We start from the raw sequence: 27051 nt of genomic DNA, 5'->3' as shown, positions 1-27051 counted from the left end.
AGGCTCGTCTCAAACTCCTGGGCTCAAGTGATCCTCCTGCCTCAACTTCCCAAAGTGTTGGGAATACAGGCATGAGCCACCATGCCTGGCAGCACTGTTGTTTTTATTAAACCATCCTGGCAACTCAAGAGATTCATTTTTATTTTTTTCAGCAACATTTCTTCAGGGTATGATATCTATACTATCCATCAGGTAGTTATTTGTTATGTTTCAGCAGTTTCCAAAAGATATAAATTAAATGTATGTTTAGGCATGTTCCTTTGTGATCAAAATCTTAATGTGCAGCTATTTTGAATTTGCTAGATAAATTTACAAAATCTTAGCATTGGTTTCATCAAATTGTCTCCAGGGGGCAGCAGAGAGTAATCTTAATGCAAATAGATGATTAGAAACAGCACAGGGTTTGCTTATTTGTTTAAACAAAACAGACCAATTATGAGAAGGTAAAGAAGAAAGAGTGAATGAATACATAAATAGATTCAGTAGGGATTAGGAATATGGGGGATGTATTGGAGACAAAACAGAGTTACCACCTTCAAAAAAGTAGATAGTAAAGGAGAGACTAATTAGCCACATAGCTTAAGAAGTAGACTTAAGAAATCTCACTTTGGGGTGAATTCTGTTTCTATCACTTATCAACTGTGTGGCTTTTGACGATTTACATAACTTCTCTGCTTTGAGTTTCCTCAATGGTAAATGGTATTTACTATATAGGATTGTTGAGATAATTAAATTAGGTAATATTTATAAACTGCTTAGAACAAGACCAGGGTATTAAGCTTAGGGCTTGACAAATATTTGCTATGGATCTGACCAGTGAAATTTGCAGTTGATATTTAGCTAAATATAAAATGTGATTACTAATTTCTCTACTCTGATTTTGCTTATTTTGATACTGCACACATTTGATTTTCAAACATCTATTTCTCAATTTTCCTTTTTGTATAATCTGTAAAATTATAATGAAAAAATAATCATTAATTCCAATATGATATTTTTTTCTTTTAAGAATAATTTTATGCATGTGACATAGATCAACCATATATTAGGAATAAAAAATGTCAAGAAAATCAATATAATAGTCGGTATAAAATAGAAATATGCACTTTTGAGGCTTTTTTAAGTTACCATTTAGCCCATTTAATGATTGTCCATGGAGGAAGATACAGGATTTCAGATGAGTCTTGAGAGCGTGGGTCAATGAAGCTTACAGAGAGGTAAACTGGAAAATAGAAAATGGAATATAGCCAGGAAAGCAGTCTTTTTATGCAATTGTATGTTGAATTATCGCATTTTTGTGGTAATTCATTAGATTCAAATCTTTAGTTATTGTACAAGGGAGCAGAGAGGAAGTAAAGAAAAGAGTAGAGTGTTGTAGAGTTTGAGTCCCTTAAAATCCTTTAGACTATTAGGTATTGTTCTTTTTACCTCTGTGAAATTGGTATATTACCACTTGGCTAGCAGGACAGAGTAGATTGAGGGAATTAGGACTAAGTGTTTAGCTAGTATATTTGTGTGAGCGTGTGTGCATGTATGTTTGTGTGTGCACACATGCATGTGTATAGAAGGGTAAGTCAGGCCAGATGTCTAAGCCAGAGAGTTCACCAAAAGTAACAGTGACAAGGCAAGTAGTTATTGGCCCATTTTGCAAGAATCACATCCAGAAAATTTAGCTACGGTAGGAAGGGCAGGCAGGTGCTGAAGTTCTCGGCAGTCAAGACTCAAATATAAGAGGTAAATGAGTAGGCAGTGGTACTGGGGAACAAAGGGTCCAAGGAACAAGAAGTCAGGAATAAAAGTCCATAGAGTCTTTGCAGTAAGTATTCAAGAGTCATGCAAAGCTCCTACATAATGGGGAGGGATCCCAAGGGCAAGGCTGCAACATTTCATCTTAAATGGTTTCAGTGTGGCTAAGTCTGAATCTGACATAGGAGAGAAAGATATACACCTGATTGGAAGAAGTTTACTTCAACAACATTTACAGGTACCTACATCAATTTTCAGTTTATTGAAGTTAATAAATTGAGTAAACGAACCATGCTGGTTTGGGGGCTTTATGGCCTAAAGTAGTTCTAATTTACTAAAGCTTCTGTGTCTTTTTGTTGTGGCTACAACATTAATTGGCATTACATTATTCTGTTTGTTTCTCTTATGCTATGATTCTTAATTGGTATTATTGAAGGAGAATTGGAAAACTGGTAGAGTAAAAGATTTGGGTTTCTGACTTGAACGACACCTGTCTCTTGATCCTTTTTCACTCTTTTGCTTTGCTTCCTGGGTCCTGTGCCCAAGGGACCCAACCAGGGAGAATTTGGGGCCTTTAGATTTTTTGGAGAGGTGCATTTACCAGACGCATCTTTCTCTAATTATACTCACTTTTATGGCATGTCTTGGATGATTATGTTAACAAACTTTTAGTCCCTTTATTGTTTTAAACATTCATGGTCCATTAAAGGTAGAAGGTGGGAGTTGAGAGGTTACAGGCGTGTGGTTTGGGGGTGGAGAGGATGAGGGACCAGGGAGAGAAACTGTCATCCTGCCAAATCTATTTTGCGAATTTTATGGTTTTTTTATACCCATCACTTGATTCTTAAACTGCTGATTGCAGATTGTGGTCTGACCTCAGGTGAGTGCATTGGAGTGTGTCTATGAAAGTTGTTGCCTGAAATTTCAAAGTAGAGGAGCTGAGTGAAAAGAACACAGGGCTAGAAAATATAACACATTTTATTCCCAGCTGTGCCAACAAATCGCTTTGAGGCCCTAGGCCATTTAGCCCTTCTGTGGTTTAGTTTTGGCTATGTCATTGAGCAGATATTAAAATAAATGATCTCCAAGAATTTTGATGACATGAGAAAAGCTAATGTCAATATAACATAAACAGATACAAACTTGAGTAAGAAACTGTCCCAGTATCACTGGACTAGTAATTGCACAACAGAAACTTAACCCTATGTCTCTCTGTATCCTAAACCAGTGTGAATTTTAACTTTAACTTCCCTCTGCTCACTGCAACCTCTACCTCCTGGGATCAAGCGATTCTCATGCCTCAGCCTCCCAAGTAGCTGGGACTACAGATGAGTGCCATCACACCTGGCTAATTTTTTTTTTTTAAGTAGAGATGGAGTTTGGAGTTGTGTCATGTTGCCCAGGCTGGTCTTGAACTCCTGAGCTCAGGCAATCTGCCCTCTTCGGCCTCCCAATGTGCTAGGATTACAGGCATGAGCCACTACTCCCGGCCAACTTTAACTGCTATGTGGTGGAAAACCAGAATGTTACCCGTATTTTAACTGATGTATTCTCACTAATTTTCCAACACCTGGTGAAACATTAGACAGAAGAGAAGACATTTTTTGTTATGGTCTTCCCATTGTCATAGCTCATACCCTCAAGAGTTCCATGCCCTCAAGGACCGGATTTCACTGTCTTCATCAAATTAATTAATTGGAAAAAAAGCTTGAGAAGGGGAAGGGGGGAAATATTTATAATGTTTGGCAAGAAGGAAGATGAAACTGCTAACTGAGAAAAAAAAATGCATGCTGTTTTATCTTTTTCCTGTTTGCAATGTTTTCTTCCCCTTCCTGTATAGTTTTGCCTTGGGGTAGAAAATTCTTAGCATATAGAATATTTTTCCCTCTCTCAGACATAACTTAAAAGCGTAGTAACTAGCAACATTAAGGAAGAGGTTTTTTTTTTTTGTTCGTTTGTTGGTGGTGGGGGAAGTCTGAATTCCAGATGTGTGGCAACTAAAAGATAGGTGATTATTTGTAATTTGGTTAAAATGATCAGTCTGATTCTCCAAAGGTGAAACTGAATGGCAATGAGTACTGAGTTCTGTTAAACAGAATGCCCTCACCCCCAATAAGGTAGATACCTACGTCCGAATTACTGAAACCTGTGAGTATGTTACCTTGTGTGGCAAAAAGGACTTTGCAGATGTGATTAAATTAAGGATCTTGAAATTAGGAGATCATGTTGGATTATTTGGGTGGACTGAAAATAATTACAAGGTATTTACAAAAGGGAGGCAGAAGGGTCACAGTCAGAGAAGGAGATGTGACGGTGGACCAGAAGTCCAAATGATGTAGCTACAAGCCAAGAAATGCAGGCATTCTCAAGTCGCTGGAAAGGACAGGGAACAAATTCTGCCCGAGCCTCCAGATGGAGTGCAGCCCTTCCAACACCTTGATTTTAGTCCCCTAAGGTCCATTTCAGACTTCTGATCACCAGAACTGTAAGATAATAAATGTTATGTTGTCTTAAGCCACTGAGTTTATGGTAATTTATTACAGTAGCAATAGGAAGCTAATACACTTATGATGTTTACAGGGTTGTGTGTTGACTCCCATTATAGACAGTAATTTCACACAATAATTTTCAAGGAAAAATACTGTATTCCAGACTTGAATACTAAGGCCATAAAGCTCTTGAACCTGGAGAAAGCCTCTAAAAGTTATCATGAATGGGAAATTTACAAGGATGGGCCAAAATAGATCAATATTCTGTTTTACTTTTTGGTGCAAGTTTAGACAATCTGTTTATCTCGGACATGTTCAGTGCCTTACTGTAAAATTTATCTGTGTACAGCAGAAGTGAGAGGAGAACCAATGAGCTGAGAGATAATTCAATCAATCTGCTTCCTCCGTCTTTGCTTCAGGGCTTCATACAGGAAATCTATTGCTGTGTCAAGTTCCAGAGAAAAGCTTCGTTCGTCCAAGTTACTAACCAGGCTAAACCACATAGACGTGAAGGAAGGGTCTAGAAGGAAGGGAGTGCCCCACTGTTGATGGGGTAAGAGGATCCTGTACCGAGAAGCTGACCAGAGAGGGTCTCACCATGCACACAGTTCCTTCTGTACCTGTGTGGAGGAAAAGTACTGAGTGAAGGGCAGAAAAAGAGAAAACAGAAATGCTCTGCCCTTGGAGAACTGCTAACCTAGGGCTACTGTTGATTTTGGCTGTCTTCTTAGTGGCTGGTAAGTTTGAATTCTCTTTGGGAGAACAGTGAGAAACCTGGTCTCAGATCTTCCTTAGTTTATTTTTTGTCTGTCTTCTGGGGCAATGCAAATCAATTGCAATAATAGATATAGGGGGTTGCTAAATACGGGTTACTCCCATATCTAGTTTACTTTATCATCCTTTTTTTCCGGTGTCTTGCTTATTTTACTTTGTATCCTACTACAATATACAGATCTCTATAATTTGTCTTACTGCCTGCTTCCTTATTTCCTGTTTTTTGAACAAGGCAGGATAAATCAAATACATACTAGCAGCAATCAAAGGCACTTAGGTTCTCTTTATCTTATTCTCTGCCCCCACCCCCTTTTCTGAGACAGGGTCTTGCTCTGTTGCCCAGGCAGGCGTGCAGTGGTGCAATCATGGCTCACTGCAGCCTGTAACTCCAGGGCTCAAGCAGTCCTCCCACTCAGCCTCCTGAGTGTCTAGGACTACAGATATGTACCACTATGCTTGGCTAATTTTTAAAATTTTTGATAGAGATAGAGTCTTGCTATATTGTCCATGCTGGTCTTGAGCTCCTGGCTTCAAGCGATTCTCCCACCTCAGACTCCCAAAGCATTGGGATTACAGGCATGAGCCACTGCACCCAGCCTCTTCTGTCTTAAATTTTTTCTTAAAAAATAAGAACCCTGACTCATTTAGGTCCACATTGCCAGTAGCATAGATGAGGACAGTTTATTGCTTTCTGTCACTTTTGATGATTAGGCACTTAAAAAATATAATATGCTTACAGTTATAGTGGTGTGTCTGTGATGTATGTCTGTATTTATCTTCAAGATGTGTGGGCTGTAAGAGACACTACGAGTTAGAGAACACACTCTTCAACATCTAGGTTCCTATAGAAGTTATAGAGAACTTGGGCCACTGTGGGGGTGTCCTGGTTTCACTGTAGAAGGTTAGGAGTTGGTGTGGGAGGGAGTTTTCAGGTTTCACTTTTAGTAGACAGAGCAGCTGCAAGGGAAGAGTATAGTTGGTTTTAAATGTTATAATTTGATAACTGAAAGAAGAAAAGGCATTTTTCCTAATTTCTGAATGACTTCCAGCAAAAAAATCTACTTTCCACATGTTAATCTTACTAGTGAGCACATGCAAAATAACTATACTCTATGACTGTACCTTTCTATTGAGAATTTTCACATGCTTTTCCCCCTTTGATCTGCACAGCAACCCAGTGAGTTAGACATGGAAGACACCTCTCCATTTTACAAAGGTAGAAACGGAGGCGTAGAGAGGTAAAATAATTTGCCCAAGGTTAGATATGACTAGTGTGCGGCAGAATCACAATCAGCAATGATATGCATCAGTAAGCAACACTAAACATTTGAGTGGGCAATTTTCCTCATTATTTAACCATTGTGCTTTTCACTGAAGAACATCAGTGAAAAAAGTCAAGCTGATACTTAGTTTTAGCCTTAATAGACTATTCCTCACCTACAATAGTCAAGTGATCTGAACCTTTCAGTAGTTGAGATCTCATTGTAGAAAGCTCTCCTAGAAACTTGTGCAGGACCCAGCTTGGCTGGGGCAGCCAGATAGGCCAGGAGCTGTTTATGTCACATTGCACTGTTACTTCTGGGAAAAGGAAAAAAAAAAAAATGATTAAAACAAAATTTATAATTTTCAATTTTAAAGGTTGAAAAGTTTAAATTTTGAAACTATTTCTGAACACAACTGGGAAAGACTACGTATATCAGATCATGAGGTCTATGCTTATGTTATTGTAAAGTTATTAAATGTTTGAAATCAAGATGTAAAAAAAATATTACTTTACATGTAGTGATTTGGTGTGATAGGTTTACCATGACATGATTTAGAATAATGTGAAGCACACCACTTGGGGAAATGACTTTATGTCTTTATTGCTAAAACTGCTATGTTATTAATATTGCCAAACAGAAAGAACAAGGGAACAATTTTGTACAAGGTAAATTCACAAAGGAACAAGGGAGCTAATGATTTAAATGTAAAACATAGTATTCATTTGGCTTCCGTATTTTTGTTTACTTATTTGCTTATAACTTCAAGCAGCTTGGTAGTTAGTAAACAAGATTTATCTAGAAAAAACCTGAGGGGAAAAATAAAAACAACCTAAATTATGCACATCAGAGCAATATTCCCAGCCTTGTACCTGGTCCCCTTCCTGGGCACTCCCCATACCCAGTGCCACTTCTTTCCCCTTCTTTTAGCCCTATTGTCTTCTAGATATTTTTGTATATGTTCAAATTATATTTTGGTGTTCCAATTAAAATTATTCCATCTTTTATAAAAGCTACTGATATTGTGATTATGAGTTACTGAAAAGGAACCCTCCACTTCTTTCCTTCTTTGGGCTAATTTTATTCATTTATTGTTGTCTTCCACTAGAGGACAGACAGTAACAACAAGAGGAGATAAAAATCAAGACAAGGCTCTAAGGTAGCTTTGGCAGATTTGCAAACAATGGAAAAAGATTAAAAACAATTGCGCAAAAGAAGGGTTTTGTCCTTATTAATAATTTTAGTGCCATCTTCCTTTTCTAGTTTGCAGTATTTGAGAATTTACGTTATAATACTTTATAGGTGTGTTTTTCTCTAAATGTTCATGCTTAAGCAATTAATTAAAAGTCCTTATTAATGTGTGTGTGTGTGTGTGTGTGTGTGTGTGTGTAGAATAGTGCCTAAAAGTTATTAGCAATCTAAATTAGAAAGACAAAGGTAAGATGAAACAATTGGTGAACATTTAAAATCAGTAAGTCTTGAAATTGTATATGAAACTAGGACAAATCTAAAGCAGGGAGAAATTACAGTGGGTTGGAGTTGTGGAAGATTTTATGGAGATGGGTCTTGAGCTAGGCTTTGAATGACAGGTTTGGATAAATGGGGAAATGCAGAAAAAGGAATTGGAAGGATGGGATGTGTAGCATGTGCAAATGCAAGGTGCTTCAGAGAGAGAGAAAGAGCTGTAGCTTGTAGGAACAGAGATTGTGTGTTAAATGATAATAGGAAATAAGGCTGGATTTTGGGGGTCCTTAATAGCTCAATAAAAGAACCTGGGTGTTAGTCAGTAGACAATGAGGAGCCATCTGTTCTTTGGTGAACAGGAAAATTTATAATTGAGTAGGATTTTTGGAGAATAATGTGGTAACAGTGTCCCATTGAGTGGCAGTGGCACTAGGTAAAATATTTATTTTGAAACATGAGTCAAGAGCTTCTACCCTGGGGTTCTCATTTGAAAAAAAGTTATGTGATGCCACTGAGATATATATGTGACTGAGAAGGGAGTTACGTTGTGGAGGAAGATGTTAAGTTCAGTAGAGGAAGGGAGGACAAGTAGGAGGAAAATTCCTGCAGATACTTGGAAATACAGTCAGCCCTCTGTATTGCATCCCTGGATTCAACCAACTTCTTTTGAAAATATAAAGGGAAAAAATAGATTATTTCATTAGTACTGCACATGTACAGATTTTGTTGTCATTTCCTAAATAATTCAGTATAATAGCTATTTGTATATTATTTACATTGTATTAGGTATTATAAGCAATCAGAGATTAAAGTATATGAGAGATTGTGCGTAGGTTATATGAAGTACTACACCATTTTATATTAGGGATTTGAGCATCCTTGAATTTTGTTATCTCTGAGGGTCCTAGAACTAATCCCCCAAGGACACTGAGGGATGACTGTATAGAAAACTCTAGTGTTTGTGAATCATTCATGAAGTAGATGATCCATCCCACAAACAGAATAAACATAGGAACAAAAAAAAAAATTAGAATAAGCACTAGAGATATTTGGATTTGGGCTCTAAGAACCATACTTATCTCTTTCCAGTCTATAAAAGATAGGAAGATCTGAGAAGAGACAGGAAGGGAGCCAAAGTGGAGTATCAGTTGAGTGCTTAACTTCATGTAGGAGGAGATACTCTTCTGAAATTGAGGATTAAGATGAGACATTATATATAGGGATGCTAGTAGGTTGAGGATGGCAATAAGGTAATGGGAACAAATGAGAGAGTTTACAGTAGATAAATTTTCTCCCAGTAAGGTCATGAATATTTCAGTTAATGGTGTTTAGTTAATAAAATGACCCAGTTGTTGTTTGATTTTATGTTGTGTCTGAAAAATTAACCTGTACATTGATTAAAATGTGGTAACCCTCAACACATTTTTGCATCTTCTCCCTTATTATCACTCACATACATTTGTCAATTTCTGATTGGAATTTGGGAGCAGATCTGTAGTTATAAAATAGCTTTGGACTGTGTGATGCTAGTACCCCCTAAGAATCAAGTCAACAATCATTACTTTTTAAATAATAATAATAGTAATAAATATCACTGATTTATATAATTCATACAATAGGCACAGTCACAATCAGCCCTTTTTTTCCCAGGAAGAAATGACATTGTTCATGCATTAACACTAAGCAAGCAACTTCAGAGTTTTTCTCGCTAGAATTTATATGCCTAGACCCCATTCTAAGACCAAAATCTGGTTTGTATTTAAGGAAAGCAATACCAAAGAGTTCCAGGATTAAAGCAGGGCTAAAAGTTTTTCCATTTCTTTTTTGAGATAGGGTCTCACTCTATCTGTCACCCAGGCTAGAGTGTAGTGGTGCAATCATGGCTTACTGAGGCCTTCACCTCCCAGTCTCAGGTGATCCTCCTGTTTCAGACTCCCAAGTATCTGGGACTACAGGTGTGCACCACCATGCCAGGCTAATTTTTTTTTTTTTTTTTTTTTTGTATTTTTTGTAGAGGCAGGGTTTTCCCATGTTGCCCAGGCTGGTCTTGAACTCCTGGATTCAAGTGATCCTCCTGCCTTGGCCTCCCAAAGTGTTGGAATTACAGGCATGAGTCACTGTACCTGGCCAGTTTTTCCACTTTTGAAGAAATAATTTTCTTTAAAAGTCTCTGCTACGTTGAGTTATTGATACTGTTGCAAGTTCTCTTAGAAATTAGACTCTGAGATAGAGTTTTGTGTACAGGATGCTTGTGAGCAGAGGGAGAAGTCTACCTGCAATCTCAACCAACTGACACCCTCACCTGACCCCACAGGGAGCTCAGGAGCTAGAGTCGCCTTAGAGAGGCCCTGCATTGAATAAAAATGGCTGGTCCTTTATATCTCCATCTAAATCAGTCACTGGATATGGGCTCCCCTGGAAGGGGTCTGACTTTGGTCAAAGTAACTGAAGTCATCCCTAGAGAGGCTGAAAACTGAAGACGGTCTGTTGACAGTGATCCTAGTGGCAGGAACAAAAAGTCAAAGGCAATTGTTGGTGGCACATACTATGTCCACTCTAGTTGTCATTTCTAATACTCTTAATTCCTTCTTGAATTTCCAGGTTTCTACCTGGTATTATTTTCTTTCATCCTGAATAATTTCTGTTATTGTTGCTAGTAGTGTAGGTCTGCTAGTGAGGAGTTCTCTTAGTTCTTAGTTTTCTTTTTATATATATTTTCCCCAATATTTTGTCCTTCTGTTCTTTTGATTGAATAATTTCTATTGCTTTATATTCAAGTTCACTGACAATTACAATTTCCTTTCTCCTCTCCATTCTTCTGTAAAGCCCTAGTTAATATATTATTTTAGATACTGTATTTTTCAATTTTAAGATTTCCGTTTATTTGTTAAAAGTTTTTTTTCTCTGCTGAGATTTTCTGTGTTTTATTCATTCATCGTGAGTGTATTTTTCTTTATGTCACTAAGCATAGCTGAATGTTGCTTTAAGACTCTTGTCTGAGAATTCGAGTGTCTGGGTCAGCTTGAAGTTGTTGGTGTCCCTTAATGTATTTTCTCCTAAGAATGGGCCACATTTTCTTTGTTCTTTGTAATTAAATAGTTTTATTTGGGTTTTGAATGTTACACAGATTCTGTTATATTACTGTGTTGATATTTTACTGGGTTGGACTCAAACTGCAAACTCTACCCCTTGAACAGCATCTCAAATCTCAGTTCTTTTACGGGTAGCTAATTTGCTTTGACTGTAATCTGCAATGTGTGGTTTAGAGTCATCAGAGATATGCGTAGAGTGTATGCAGAATTTGGAACTCATTTACTCTGACTCTTACCACTTTTCAGAGAGTAAGGTTGCCCTAAAATCTGCCTGCTGGTTCTTCAGAAAACTGTGGGTTTTCTATTAGAGTTTTAGCTGCCTACTGTGATATCCGCAGCCCTCTCTGGGGTTAACATCAGTAAAAATGGGGAAATAATGGGAACCTACACCCACAACTCTGAGTCCTTATTTCCTTCTTCCAAGCATTGACACCGTTCACGAATTTTTCTGCTTACTCCACTTTCTAGTAACCTCGGGTAGTTTTTTTTATATTTTGTCCACAATTTATAGTTCTTACCTGTGGAAACTCACTGGCCCATAAAGAAGTGAAACTTTCTTCAAATATACATATTTTAAAATATTATTGTATTTTTACAACAATATTGTTGTATTTTTACAACTAATATTGACTTAATGGTTATATTGTTTTGGATGTTAAGATTGAATATATTATTATGCCTTTTTGCTTTCTAAATTTTATCCATGCATTGGATGTTTTGGTACATTTCACTTTTCTCAATAAAATTTCATTCTTCTTTTCCATAATTTCTAGTAAAATTTCTAGATGCTAATTTAGATACCAATAGATACCAATTTCTAATACGAATATAACTCTGTGTTGGTTCTAAAGATCAGTTATGTAATTCTAACCACTAGCTGTTTCATCTTTAGAAATTGCTTAACTTCTTTTGACAGTAATTTCCTCATTTGTGAAATGAAGGAGATGTATGACACTGTTAAGAAGTATAAAGCCTTCAGAAAGGAAGTACTTTAGAAACCTTCTAATTAAAAATCTTTCATTTTATACATGGGACAAATAAAGCCCAAGCGTGTATTTGGGATTGCTAATCATATCACACAGCTTTCTGGGGTGTGAGCTGAGTTTTGAACACCTTCATAGTACAAAAATTAGAGGGGAAAGGGATGGGGCAAGTGTGTGGGAGGAAATCTATGACTTTTAGATGTGATACATTTGAAATGACAGCAAGTATTCAAGTGGGGATAAATTTTAGCTAAATGTTTGAGATTTTGCTTAGGAAAATAAGTCAGAGCTAAAATGTGGGCAGGTTATTCTGTCAACCAGTAATTTAGAGTGTCTGTCATGTATCAGTCACTGTGCTTCATGCTGTGGACATTTGATCAAGACAGACACAGGTCCTGCTCTCATGGAGTTTAAATCTGCTGGGAAAGATAGATATTAAATCAATTACTGCAGATAAATAATGTGCAAGTGCATAAGGATAAATATGGGGTGACATAGATATGTGTAATCGGTGAGTCTAATCTGGTTTGAGGATCAAGTTAGGCTTCTCCAAGGAAGTGATGTTTAAGATGAAGATGAACAGAAACAGTGAGGTAAGAAGAGTTGAGGGATGAACATTCCAGGCAGGTCAAACAGGCTTACATTCCAGGCAGGTCAAACAGGCTTACTGAAGGACAGAGGGAGCTAAACTGTGACCGGAGTGGTGAAAACAAGAGGAAATCACCTGTGTAGAGATCTAGTTGAAGTTCAAGGGATTGAGGAGCAAGAGGAGAGAAATTGTAAAGAGAAAAAGCAACTGAGACTTTGGTGAATACTGACATTACGATGACCAAGGAGAAAGATAGCTTGCAGAAAAGATATGGGAGGAGGCAGGGAAGATAAGGAAGGAGACAGAGAAGGGAATGCATGGTGTAAGTGGGAAGGCTAGGAAAGGGGTTTTAGAAGGAGAGGAAAGTGGTTAATTGTATTAAAATCCACCAACAACTTAGGAATGCCAGCACTGAAAAGAGGCCAAAAGCTTGAGTATAAAAGGGCTGGTGACCTTGAAAATTGCAGTTTGAGTGGATAGATGTGGGAGCAGCGAGATTGCTGGTATTGAGGAGGGAGTGGGTGGGAAGGAAATTTAGGCTGTGGGCACAGACCACTCATTCTAGAAGTTAGGCAGCGAAGAAAGGAGAAGGGATCCTAGCTAGAAGAGGAAGTAGCATCTAATAAAGTTTTTTTTTTTTTTTTTCTACCAACATAGGGGAAAACTGAGTGTATTTAAAGGATATTATTTGAGAAATTTCAATGATTTGGAAGAAATATTTTTCCAACCAGTATGTGTTTATGTAGTTTTAAGGTGTTTAGTAATTTCTTTTCTTTTTCTCTGCCATTTTGTTACTTTACCAAGAATGCTACCTTTTCCTAAAAGGTTTATCCACTACATAATATGAGAATATCTGCTTATATGATTCATTTTGTGGTGCTGATAATTTCTTGAAAGAAAATGTCCAAATGGTAAATGTTTACAGGTCCCCAATAATAAAATCTAGCTATTTTAATTCTTCACAAAATTATCCTACTTATCTTTAATTGGCTCTTCCCTAGTTGTTCCCCAGGAATGGTTCTAAACCAGTAATTTTAAGGTAGTTGCCAGACAGAATTCCCTATAGAGCCTAAGATTGCCTTTAGAGCTTAAGCCTGCATAATCAGACTTTTCTAGTATATAGGGATCTAGACTTTCACAAGTCTTTTCAGGGTATTCTGATGGGTGCCAGGGTTCAGAACACTGCTCTGAGTCTTTTCTAGTTTCCTTATCACCCCAACTATCCTCATGTCCTTTGCAGACAGCTGCTCACCTCCTGATTTACCATTGTCCAGTGTGGACTTCTTTAATGTCCACAGATGGTAAGGTTTCTGAGAGCAGTAACCTTGCCTCATTCAAGCTGCCATTTCCTAAGCTCTGCCGAGCTACTTGCCACTAAGTAGGTACTAACAAGTGTTTGTTAACCTGCTTCCTCAAAATGTTTCTTGTGTCTGTAATAATTCTTAACCTTTTTGTTCCCCTCTTAGAGATGAAATATCAATCTTTTCCAAAAGCAAACCTGCTTTTTGTCTCATTCCTTCTAGTACCTCTGGGATCCTGCTTGACCAGTTAGCTTCCTCATTCTTGTAACTTCCGGCTCTCCCTCTTCCTGTCTATGAATGTGCTGTCTTCCCCTCTATTATTAAATCTTTTTTTTTTTCTTTTGAGACAGAGTCTTGCTGTGTCACCAGGCTGGAGTGCAGTGGTGTGATCTTGGCTCGCTGCAACCTCTGCCTCCTGGGTTCAAGCAATTCTCCTGCCTTAGCCTCCCGAGTAGCTGGGACTACAGACACGTACCACTATACCCGGCTAATTTTTGTATTTTTAGTAGAAACGGGGTTTCACCATGTTGGCCGGGATGGTCTTCATCTGTCGACCTCATGATCCGCCCGCCTTGGCCTCCCAGAGTGCTGGGATTACAGGCGTGAACCACCACACCTGGCCTGTTAAATATCTTCTTGATCCGTCATAGTTCCTGATGTTGCTCCATCTCTCTCTGTCTTTCAAGTTAAACATGAAAGGATGAAACCAGTGTCATTTCTCCCGTTCTTTCAAGGTCAGCATTCTTGAAAGACTAAGTCTGCATTTGTTGACTCCATTACCTCTGATCAGCCCCTTTCAATCTGGTTTCCACTTGTACTTCTTTTTTTGTTGTTATACTTGATGTTCTAGGGTACATGTGCACAATGTGCAGGTTTGTTACATATGTATACATGTGCCATGTTGGTGTGTTGCACCCATTAACTCCATATTACATTAGGTATATCTCCTAATGCTATCCCTCCCCGCTCCCCCGACCCCATAACAGGTCCTGGTGTGTGATGTTCCCCTTCGTGTGTCCAAGTGTTCTCATTGTTCAATTTCCACCTATAAGTGAGAACATGTGGTGTTTGGTTTTCTGTTCTTGTGATAGTTTGCTGAGAATGATGGTTTCCAGCTGCATCCATGTCCCTACAAAGGACATGAACTTATCCCTTTTTTATGGCTGCATAGTATTCCATGCACAGAATGTATATGTGCCACATTTTCTTAATCCAGTCTGTCATTGATGGACATTTGGGTTGGTTCCAAGTCTTTGCTATTGTGAATAGTGCCGCAATAAACATATGTGTGTATGTGTCTTTATAGCAGCATGATTTATAATCCTTTGGGTATATATACCCAGTAATGGGATGGCTGGGTCAAATGGTATTTCTAGTTCTAGATCCTTGAGGAATCGCCACACTGTCTGCCACAATGGTTGAATTAGTTTACAGGCCCACCAACAGTGTAAAAGCATTCCTATTTCTCCACATCCTCTCCAACACCTGTTGTTCCTGACTTTTTAATGATTGCCATTCTAACTGGTGTGAGATGGTATCTCATTGTGGTTTTAATTTGCATTTCTCTGATGGCTAGTGATGATGAGCATTTTTTCATGTGTCTGTTGTACTTCTTTGTTAAACTTACTCTCTTTCAGATCTTAAGGTCACTGATGACCTTTTTGTTACCAAATCATAAGGCTTCTTAATTCTTAGGTTAAGACTGTTCTGCATATGTTTTATTCTTGATTGTTCCTGTCTTGAAACTTCCTCTTTACTTGGTGTATTAGTCTGTTTTCACACTGCTGATAAAGACATACCTGAGACTGGGCAATTTACAAAAGAAAGAGGTTTAATGGGCTTACAATTCTATGTGTCTGGGAAGGCCTCACAATAATGGTGGAAGGTGAAAGGCACATCTCACATGGCTGCAGACAAGAGAATAGAGCTTGTGCAGGGAAACTCCCATTTTTAAAACCATCAGATCTCGTGAGACTGATTCACTATCACAAGAACAGCATGGGAAAGACCTGCCCCCATGATTCAAATACCTCCCACTGGGTCCCTCCCACAACACGTGGGAATTTAAGATGAGATTTGGGTGGGGACACAGCCAAACCATATCATTCTGCCCCTGGACCCTCCCAAATCTCATGTCCTCACATTTCAAAATCAATCATTCCTTCCCAACAGTTCCCCAAAGTCTTAACTCATTTCAGCATCAACTCAAAAGTCCACAGTTTAGTCTCATCAGAGACAAGGCAAGTTTCTTCCACCTATGAGCCTGTAAAATCAAAAGCAGGTTAGTTACTTCCTAGATACAATGGGGGTACAGGCATTGTGTAAATACAGTCATTCCAAATGGGAGAAATTGGTCAAAACAAAGGGGCTACAGGCACCATGCAAGTCCAAAATTCAGCAAGACAGTCAAATCTTAAAGCTCCACAATGATCTCCTTTGATTCCATGTCTCTCATCCAGGTCATGCTGATGCAAGAGGTGGGTCCCCATGGTCTTGGGCAGCTCTGTCCCTGTGGCTTTTCAGGGTATAGTCACCCTCCCGGCTGCTTTCATGAGCTGGTGTTGAGTGTCTGTGGTCTTTCCAGGGCCAAAGTGAAAGCTGTCAGTCAATGGATCTACCATTCTGGGGTCTAGAGTACAGTGGCCCTCTTCTCACAGCTCCACTAGGCAGTGCCTCAGTAGGGACTCTGTGTGGGGGCTCCAACCCTGCATTTCCTTTCCATACTGCCCTAGCAGAGGTTCTCCATGAGAGTCCTGCCACTGCAGCAAATTTCTGCCTGGACATCCAGGCATTACCATACATCCTCTGAAATCTAGGTGGAAGTTCCCAAACCCCAATTCTTGACTTCCATGCACTGACAAGCTCAACACCACATGAAAGCTGCCACAGCTTGAGGCTTGCACCATCTGAAGCCACGGCCTGAGCTGTGTGTTGGCCCCTTTCAGCCATGGCTGGAGCAGTTGGAACACAAGGGGCCACGTCTCTAGGCTGCACACAGCATGGGGATCCTGGACCTGGCCACAAAACCATTTTTTTTCTCCTTACCCTCCAGGCCTATGATGGGAGGGGCTGCTGTGAAGACCTCTGACATGCCCAGGAGACATTTTCCACCTTGTCTTGGGGATTAACATTCAGCTCCTTGTTACCTATACAAATTTCTGCAGCTGGCTTGAATTTCTCCTCAGAAAATGGGATCTTTTTTTCTATGACACTGTCAGGCTGCAAATTTTCTGAACTTTTGTGCTCTGCTTCACTTATAAAACTGAATGCCTTTAACAGCACCCAAGTCACATCTTGAATACGTTGCTGCTTAAAAGTTTCTTCCACCAGATACCCTAAATCATCTCCCTCAAGTTTAAAGTTCCACAAATCTCTAGGGCAGGGGCAAAATGCTGCCAGCATCTTTGCTAAAACATAACAAGAGTCACCTTTGCTCCAGTTCCCAACAAGATCCTCATCCCCATCTGAGACCACTTCAGCCTGGCTTTCATTGTCCATATCATTATCAGCATTTTGGCCAAAGCCATTCAACAAATCTCTAGGGCATTCCTAACTTTCCCACATTTTCCTGTCTTCTTCTGAGCCCTCCAAACTCTTCCATCCTCTACCTGCTACTCAGTTCCAAAGTCGGTTTGACATTTTTGGGTATCTTTTCAGCAATGCCCCACTTTTCTGGTACCAATTTGCTGTATTAGTCTGTTATCACACTGCTGATAAAGACATACCTGAAACCAGGCAATTTACAAAAGGAAGAGTTTTAATGGACTTACAGTTCTATGTGACTGGGAAGGCCTCACAATAATGGTGGAAGGTGAAAGGCACATCTTACATGGCAGCAGACAAGAGAAGAGAGCTTGTGCAGGGAAACTCCTGTCTTTAAAACCATCAGATCTTGTGAGACTTATTCACTATCACAAGAACAGCATGGGAAAGACCTGCCCCATGATTCAAATACCTCCTACTAGGTCCCTCCCACAACACATGGGAATTCAAGATGAGATTTGGGTGGGGACACAGCCAAACCATATCACTTGGCTTTATGGCACTGCATTTACATCCTACTTTTCTTCATTGTTTTTGTTAAGTGCAATGCCTCCAAGAGATCTCTAATTATAAATGTTTTCAAGGCTCTAGTTTTGGCCTTTTCTCTAACATCAGAGACTGCAGTTTGGCAGCCCATGGATTTGCAGACACTTTTAGCTGAGCATGTAATTTTTTTAAAAAACTAGCTGCCAGTTAATAATAAAATTTGGAGATTTTACCTATAATACCTGACCTAGTGTCTGGGGTGGCAATAAGGATTAAGTCCAATGATGCAGGTAAAATACTTAGCACTGCATCTTCATTTATAAGCATTAAAAAATGATAATTTAATGATATTTTGTGGTTTTCAAAGCTCTTCTTATATATTATTTGATAACATTTAATTAGGCCCCTACAGATAAACTTTTTGGTTGTTTTCAGTTTTTTTAAACTACAATTTCAAAACTGTTTTCAGATTTTTTGGAAAACAATGCTAGAATTAGTATCCTAGTACATATCTTTGCATATGATAATATGCATAGGTATTCAATGTCTAAATATCCATTGAACATGTTGTCCTTTATGATCAGTGATAAGCATTTGTACAACATCTGCCTTAGGTTAGGGAATATGTTTGTCTTCATTAACTAGTTTTGGAGTTTTTGACAGTAATTGCCTCAAAAAAATACTCCCAAAACCAAAAATGATAGTACATGTTTTGCTGAAGGGAAAATGAGAGTATATAATTCATTTAGTTATCTAAAAAGATCCAAGAAAGAAGCAAGAAAGGAAGAAGTAAAAGTCATATTTTCAAGCCATTAGAAATTGTTTAATGCTTAATTCATGCATAATTCATAGTGGTTCATCTCTACATTTGTTATAATAACTTTGAAGATTTTTTGAAGTTTGAAAGAAACTGAAACTTCAAGACTTGTTGAAGTTTGAAAGAAAATAGACTTCAAGGGTTAAAAGCTTGACTCACCAAATGTAGAGTGAAATAATTTTATTTGGTTTCCTCAAGCAAAATGCCATGATATTTTTAGATTTCAATGTATATTAATTTTGTGTTCTAATTTTTGAAGTACTGTCGGTAGAACACAGAAACTTTTAGTATGAATTTCCTGTAAAATTTTTTTTTTTTTTTTTTTTTTTTTTTTTTTTTTTTTTTTTTTTTTTTTTTTTTTTTTTTTTTTGAGGTGGAGTCTCGCTCTGTCGCCCAGGCTGGAGTGCAGTGGCCGGATCTCAGCTCACTGCAAGCTCCGCCTCCCGGGTTTACGCCATTCTCCTGCCTCAGCCTCCCCAGTAGCTGGGACTACAGGCACCCGCCACCTCGCCCGGCTAGTTTTTTGTATTTTTTAGTAGAGACGGGGTTTCACCGTGTTAGCCAGGATGGTCTCGATCTCCTGACCTCGTGATCCGCCCGTCTCGGCCTCCCAAAGTGCTGGGATTACAGTCTTGAGCCACCGCGCCCGGCCGAATTTCCTGTAAAATTAATGTTTGCCACTGTAACAGTATGAAATACAACATGGTTTTCAAATGAAAACATTCTCCCTCACACGTCTCACAGCATGTTATCTTAATTGTTCTTCCTTCCAACAAGTACTGTAGTAAATTCATTAACATTTAAATAACAGTAAAGTTTATAATAAGCAATTAGAATGAATTCTACTTAACTCAGTACCAGCATTGAGACCCCAAGTCCTATAAAGAAATGTCCATAGAAATGTCAAAATAAACTATTATACACTATTCTCTTTTGCAGCTAATATAGTTACCTGATAAAGTCATAACCACATTAGTTAGTCCACAGTTTTGCCCCAAGTTAAGTTTCAGGTTGAAGTTCATTGATCAGACTCCTAACTTACCTGTTTGTATTCCTCCAGAAGACCTGCAACTGAAGGAAAGGGCAGAACATCTTTTTTATTTTCCATCTCCATACATTAGAAATAATACATGAGTATTAGCAACAATGTTAACTATTTAAGTATGGCATAATACTCGCTCTCTTTTGGTTAGTAATAGTTACCGAATTAGGGGTTTTTAACAGGAATGGTGACGTTTCAGAAATGTCTATCTCTAAGGTTTTTTAGAGAGTAGAGCATGCAGAACACAGCATTTTACATTAAATAAAAACTGCTTAACGTGACAAGAAAATCATATGCTGTTTCTGAGAGCCTTTTATTGTTTTTCACTGGAGGAAATCTCCATGAAGTGTGGGTTTGCAGCGTCATGCCTGTTTCTATGTGTGGGTGTATATGCTTGCTCAGGCATAGGATGTTGATGATTTGGGAAAGGAAACTTCTGGTGCTCAAAGTGAGTAAGAGGTTTCGCTAGTAGTAAAATCATGAAAGCATTCTTCCTTCTACTGATGACTTTGACTTAGACAGAAATAATTTTTTTTAAACATTATTTTCAGTGTGAAATATCTTTGTATTTAGTTTTGTGTTTATTTGTGTAGAAGCGTATTCTAATATTATGTGTGTGAAAACCTGATGTTTCTGATGCTGTTTTTCATTATCTCCTTTCAGCTTTATGGAAGAATAATTTATGTACAATTAATTGCATCAATTTAAAACATGTAATTTAATAAATTTTGGCAGTTGTATATACCTGTGAATCATCACCACAAACAAGATACAAAACATTTTCATCATTTTCCAAAATATTTCTTATGTATCTTTAGTCCATCCCTGCCTTCACCCTCATTTGCAGGCAATCACTGATCTGTTCTTTGTTACCAGAGATTACTTAGCATTTTATATTAGTAGCAGTATTTTTTGTAGTATGTAGTATGCATTATTTTGTGCATATCTTGTACTTTCAATTAGTAGAATGATTTTGAGATTTGTCAATGTTGTGTTTTCTTTTTTGCTGTTGAGTAGTATTCCTTTGTATGGATAACTGATTAACTATTAATTGACCTTTGAGTTGTTTCCAGTTTTTGGCAATTTTGAATAAATATTTGCAAATAAGGCCACTATGAACATTCACGCATACGTCTTCTGTGGACATGTTTTCATTTCTCTTAGATAAAGTTGGAATGAACAGATAATATGGTGGGCACATGTTTGAATTTTGAAAAAAAAAAAAACCTGCCAGAAATTTACCAGTATAATTTATATTATTTTACATTCCCACTAGTAATGTATGAGAGTTTTAACTTCTCCACATTTTTGCCAGGATTTATTATTGGTCGTTTTAATTTTAGCCATACTTATAGGTATGTAATCATTATCTCACTATGTTTTATATCTGCATTTATTTTAAGGTTACTAATATTGAACATCTTTGCATGAATCTATTGATCATTTTAATATCTTTCTATTTTTCATGAGGGGTCTGTTCAAATCATTTGCCCAGATTTTAATTGATTTTTAAAGTTATTGAATTGTAACAGTTCTTTACATATTCTACATAGCAGTCTTTTGTTAGATATGTATATTGCAAATATTTTCTTTTACTCTGTGTTTTGTCTTTCATTATCTTAATGATATCTTTCTAAAAGCAAAATATTTAAATTTTGTTAGTGTTCAATTTATCAAATTTTCTTTCATGGCTTGTTCTGTTTATGTCCCAATAAATCTTTGCCTGTGTCAAAGTCAGAGATGCTCTTATATATTTTCTTCTAGGGGTATCACAGTTTCAACTTTTGCATTTAAGCCAATAATCCAATTATAGGTAATTTTTTTGTGTATGTGTAAAGGATTGAAGTTCATTTTTTTGCATATGTATAACCAGTTGTTCCATCATGTGTTGTTGAATAACTTGTAGTTCTTTGTAAAATTGCCTTAACACTTTTATTTTAAATCAATAGATTGGTTGGAGGGTGGAGCACGAAGGTGGAATAGAACTCTTTAGCAATCATTCCCCTATATAAACATCAATTTGAACAACTATTTGCACATGAAAATACCTTAACAAGAGCTAAAGAAACCAAGTGAGAGAACACGGTGCCTAGTTATAAGTGTATTAATAATAAAAGATATTTGAAGAGGTTTTAATTACAATCTCTTGTAAATTTAAAACTACAGTTTTAAATTACTTGTGTCACTTCTTACCCAATTCTAGACAGCACAGTGTGATGAGAAATACTGTCTACTTGGGGGAAAGAGGGAAAATAAACATGGAACTTTGCCTTGGACCCCAACACTGGACCCACCCGAGTAAAATGCAGCACTGGGAAGACTCCGATGACCGCTGACAGCAGGCTGGTGCCTGTGGACACCAGACCCACCCCAGCACCAGGTGGGAACCCATAACCCATGTGAGGCAAACTTAATCAGCGCTCTGTATCACTGTCAGCTGACTACAGTGTCCTTGGTCTCTGAACAAACCTCAGAGGTAGGCATGCCTCAGTGGCTACATGGTATTGGGTGAACTCCAACACCAAACCAATCTCGTGGCCAAGGGATTCCAGCCTGGCCATAGTAGTACTAGGCTTAGGATGCTCCTAGTACTCCAATGGCCATAGTGATCTAGGACATAGGGATTATGCCAGTAGGTCTTCCCAGGATCTCTGGAAAAGCTTACTGTTGGAAAGCATTCCCACCCAGAGTCAATCTATGAAGTGCCTACTTCTTCAAATGCACAGACATTGAGCATGGCCACAAGGATCAAGAACCATCAGGGAAACATGACATCACCAGAGAGACAAAATAAAGTGACAGTGACCAACCACAAAGACATGGAGATGTTTGAATAGCCTGACCAAGAGTTCAAAAATAACTGTTTTAAAGAAGCTCAGCAAAGTTCAAGAAAAACAGTTCAATGAAATTAGGAAAATATTAAGTGGCCAGAAAAGGAAATCTAATAGAGAGACTGAAATAATTTCAAAAAAATCAAACAGAAATCCTAGTGCTGAAAAATACAATGTAGAGTATCAACAGTAGAATTATCAAGCAAAAGGAAGAATCTGTGAACTTGAAACAAGTTATTTGAAAATACATAGTCATAGGAGAAAGAAGAAAACGAATGAAAAGAAATGAAGAAGGCTCACAGGATTTGTGAGACAGCATCAAAAGAGCAAAATGTTTGAGTCATTGGAGTTCAAGAGGGAGAAGAGAAAGATAAAGGGATGGAAGACTTACTTAAGGAAGTAATAGCAAAAAACTTTCCAAACCTGAAGAAAGATAAAAATAATCAAGTAAAGGAAAATCAAAACTGTACAATCAGATTCAATCCAAGTAAGACTACCCCAAGACATATTATAATCAAACTGTCAAAAATCAGAGGTAGAGAGAGGATCCTGAAGGCAGCAAAAGAAAAGAAGCAATAACATAACATAAAAAGGAGCTCAAATGGGCCTAGAAGTAGACTTCTTAGCAGAAACCTTATGGGCCAGAAAAGAGTAGGATCATATATTTAAAGTACAGAAAAAAAAAGAAAAACCCTACATGAACCCTACCTTACATGAATACTGTAACTAGCAAAACTGTCCTTAGGAAATGAAGGAGACAGAGACTTTCTCAGATAAACAGAAGATGAGGGAATTTCTTCCCACCAGACCTGACTCGTAAGTAGTGGTGGGCACCTGTAATCCCAGCTACTCAGGAGACTGAGGCAAGAGAATCACTTGAACCCAGGAGGCGGAGGTTGCAGTGAGCCGAGATCATGCCACTGCACTCCAGCCTGGGTAACAGAGCAAGACTCCATCTCAAATAAAGAAATAAATAATTTTTAAAAAGACATCCTAAAGGAAGTTCTTCAAGCTGAAGGAAAAGGACACTAATGAGTTATGCAAAAACATCTAATAGCATAAAACTCATAGTCAAATTCAGAATATTCTAATACTGTAATTGTGGTCTGCAAATCACTTATATCTTTAGTTTGAAGGTTAAAAGAAAAACGATTTCAAATGAAATAATTGCAATAGTTTTTAAGGGATATGCAATATAAAAGATGTTAATGGTGACATCAAAAATCCAAAATGTTGGGAGGTGGGTGGTGAGTGGGACAAAAATATAGAGCTTTTTTTAATTATCAAAGTTAAGTTATTATCACCTTAAAATTACGTGTTACAACCGTAAGATATTTTGTAAGCTTCATGGTAACCACAAAACAAAACCCATAGTATATACACACACAAAAGCAAGGAATCAAAACATACTAGAGAAAATCACTTAGCCAAAAAGAAAATGGTAAGAGTGGAAAAAAGGAACAAAAGATTTACAAAACAGCTAAAAAGGAATTTACATAATAGTAGTCATAAGTCCTTACTATTAATAATCACCTTGACTGCAAATGTATTAAGTTTCTTAATCAAAAGACATATTGTGGCTGAATGGTTAAAAAAAATTAAGACCCAACTATATGCTGCCTACAGAGACTCACTTCACCTGTAAGGACACATGCACTGAAAGATACTTCATGCAATGGAAATAAAAAACAATCAGGAATAACTGTGCTTATATAAGATAAAATAGACTCTAAATCAAAAACCGTGAAGACAGACAAAAAAGGTCTTTATATAATGATAAAGAGGTCAATTCAGTAAGGGCATATAACAATTGTAAATATACATGTACCCAACACTGAAGCACCTAAATATAAAAATCAAGTATTAATAGATCTAAAGGGAGAGATGGACTGCAAAACAATAACATTAGGGGACTTCACTACCCCAGTTTTAGCAAGGGACAGACTATCCAGGCAAAAAATTCAATGAGACATCACATTTAAACTATGTTGTAGACCAAACGGGCCTCCCAGACATATATAGAACATCCCATCCTTCAGCTGCAGAATTCACATTTTTCTCAACCACACATGAAGCATTCTCTAGGACAGATCATATGTTAGACCACTTTGTGAGTGGAAAAACAACTCAAATTGTTTTTCCTTTTCTCTCACACCATAACAATTAACACTGATGAATTCCGTGACCAAAAGTTTGTTTCTACACACCAAGCAATGAATTCTGCAGTGGACACCAGCTGGTTGTATCCTGATTCCATTCAATTCTGATGCTATTTACTTGAAGGAAACATCAGATCCCAAGCCTCAGGTTATCTTGCCTGTGCTTCTGACTGGCTGGTTATAAGTCTGAGTTCCCATGACCCCCTCCTTGGGTTCGATTAATTTTCTAGAACGGCTCACAGAACTCAGTGAAACACTTACTTATATTTACTAGTTTATTATAAAAGATATTACAAAGGATACAGATGAAAAAGTACATAGGGCAAGGCATGTGGGAAGGGGTAGAGAATTTCCATGCTCTTTCCAGGTACACCACCTTCTAGTAACCTCTATATGTTTAGCTATCTGGAAACTCTCTGAACCCAGTCCTTTGGGTTTTTATGGAGGTCATTAGATAAGCATAATTTATTAGCCATTGGCCACTGGTCATCAACATAACCGTCAGCACCTTTACCCTCCCCAGAGGTTGAAGGGTGGGGCTGAAAGTCAACCCTCTTGTCATGCCTTGGTCTTCCCAGTGACTAGCCACGATCCTGAAGATACTAACCACCAGTCAACTAACGAGCACACGCAAAAGACATCATTTTGGAGACTTTAAGGATTTTAGGAGTTCTGTATCAGGAAACAGAGTCAAAACCCAAATGTATATTTTACAATATCACAGGCACAAAGCAAGTTTTAACAAATTTAAGAAAATTGGTATATCAAGTATCCCCTGCAACCATAATGATATAAAACCTGAAATCAGTAACAGGAGGAACTTCACAAATACATGGAAATTAAACAATATACTCCTGAACAACCAATTGACTAATAAAATTAAAAGAGAAATTAAGAACATTTTTTGAGACAAATAAAAATGGAAATACAACATACTGAGACCTATGGGATATAGCAAAAGCAGCTATAAGAGGAAGATTTATAGCAATAAATGCCTACATTAAGAAAGAAGAAAAATCTCAAATAAACAACTGAATGTTGAACGTAAGGAACCAGAAAAACATGAACAAACTGAACCCAAAATTAGTAAAAGGAAGCATAGAATAAATATCAGCACATCAATAAATAAAACAGAGACTAGAAAAACTATAGAAAAAAATTAATGAAATGAGTTGCTTTTAAAAAAGATAAATAAAATCAACAAACCTGTAGCTGATAAATTAAGAAAAAAAGAGAGACTCACATCAATAAAATGAGAATGAAAAAGGAGACATTACAACTGATACCTTAGAAATACAAAGGATCACAAGAGACTGTTATAAACACAATTATATGCCAACAAATTGGATAAGCTAGGAGAAACGGATAAATTCCTGGACATATACAACCTCCCACTATTGAATTATGAAGAAATAAAAAAATTGAACATCACAGTAATAAGTAAAGAGATTAAATCAGTAATAAAAAATCATCCATCAGAGAGAAGTCCAGGAGCTGTTGGCTTCACAGCTGAATTCTACCAAACATATAAAGAAGAATACTAATTCTTTTCATTCTTCCAAAAATTGAAGAGGAAGGAATACTTCCAAAGTCATTTTACAAGGCCAGAATTACCCTCACACCCAAATAAGACAAGGACACTAGATAAAAAGAAAACTATAGGCCAATATCCCTGGTAAACTTAAATGCAGAAAATCTTTAACAAGATGCTAGCAAGCCAAAATAAATAGCAGATTAAAAAGACCATTCATCATGATCAAGTGGACTTCCATCCCAGGAATGTAAGGATCAATAGACACAAACCAATAAACATGATATGTCACGTGAACAGAATGAAGAACAGAAACCAGATGATCATTTCCATAGATGCAAAAAAGCCTTTAAAAAATTCAACATCCTTTCATGATACAAATTCTCAATAAATTAGGTATAGAAGGAAAGTACTCCAGTACAGTAATGATTATACATGAAAAACTCACAGCTAACATCACACTTTATGGGGGACAGTGGAAAACCTTTCCTCTAAGATCAGAAGCAAGACAAGGATGCCCACTCTTGCCACTTCCATTCAACATGGTACTGGGAGCATAAAGTTGTTAATAATATTTCCTCATAATGCTGGAAGTTCTAGCTGGAGGAATTAGGCAAGATAAAGAAATAAAGGGATCCAGATAGAAAATATAGAAGTTGGCCGGGCGTGATGGCTCACGCCTGTAATCCCAGCACTTTGGGAGGCCGAGGTGGGCAGATCACAAGGTCAGGAGATCGAGACCATCCTGGCTAACACGGTGAAACCCTGTCTCTACTAAAAATACAAAAAATTGGCCGGGCGTGGTGGCAGGCGCCTGTAGTCCCAGCTACTTGGGCGGCTGAGGCAGAAGAATGGCGTGAACCCGGGAGGTGGAGCTTGCAGTGAGCCGAGATTGCACCATTGCCCTCCAGCCTGGGCGACAGAGCAAGACTCTGTCTAAAA

At 37.7% G+C, this 27051-nt stretch overlaps 1 protein-coding gene across 1 annotated transcript in view; it reads left to right on the top strand.

Moving 5' to 3' along the window:
• Positions 1-4659: 4659 nt before the first annotated feature.
• The window catches only part of CD200R1 (CD200 receptor 1), a 40988-nt gene continuing 18596 nt past the window's right edge, over positions 4660-27051 (top strand). Inside the window, exon 1 of the mRNA XM_017858607.1 lies at positions 4660-4972. Within this exon, the coding sequence (XP_017714096.1) occupies positions 4906-4972 (67 nt within the window). The 5' untranslated portion in view covers positions 4660-4905. The remainder of the gene's footprint in view (positions 4973-27051) is intronic.

Source organism: Rhinopithecus bieti, unplaced genomic scaffold, assembly GCF_001698545.2.
Source record: "Rhinopithecus bieti isolate Rb0 unplaced genomic scaffold, ASM169854v2 scaffold_45617, whole genome shotgun sequence".
Taxonomy (NCBI): domain Eukaryota; kingdom Metazoa; phylum Chordata; class Mammalia; order Primates; family Cercopithecidae; genus Rhinopithecus; species Rhinopithecus bieti.
This window is presented reverse-complemented; position numbering and strand designations above follow the sequence as displayed.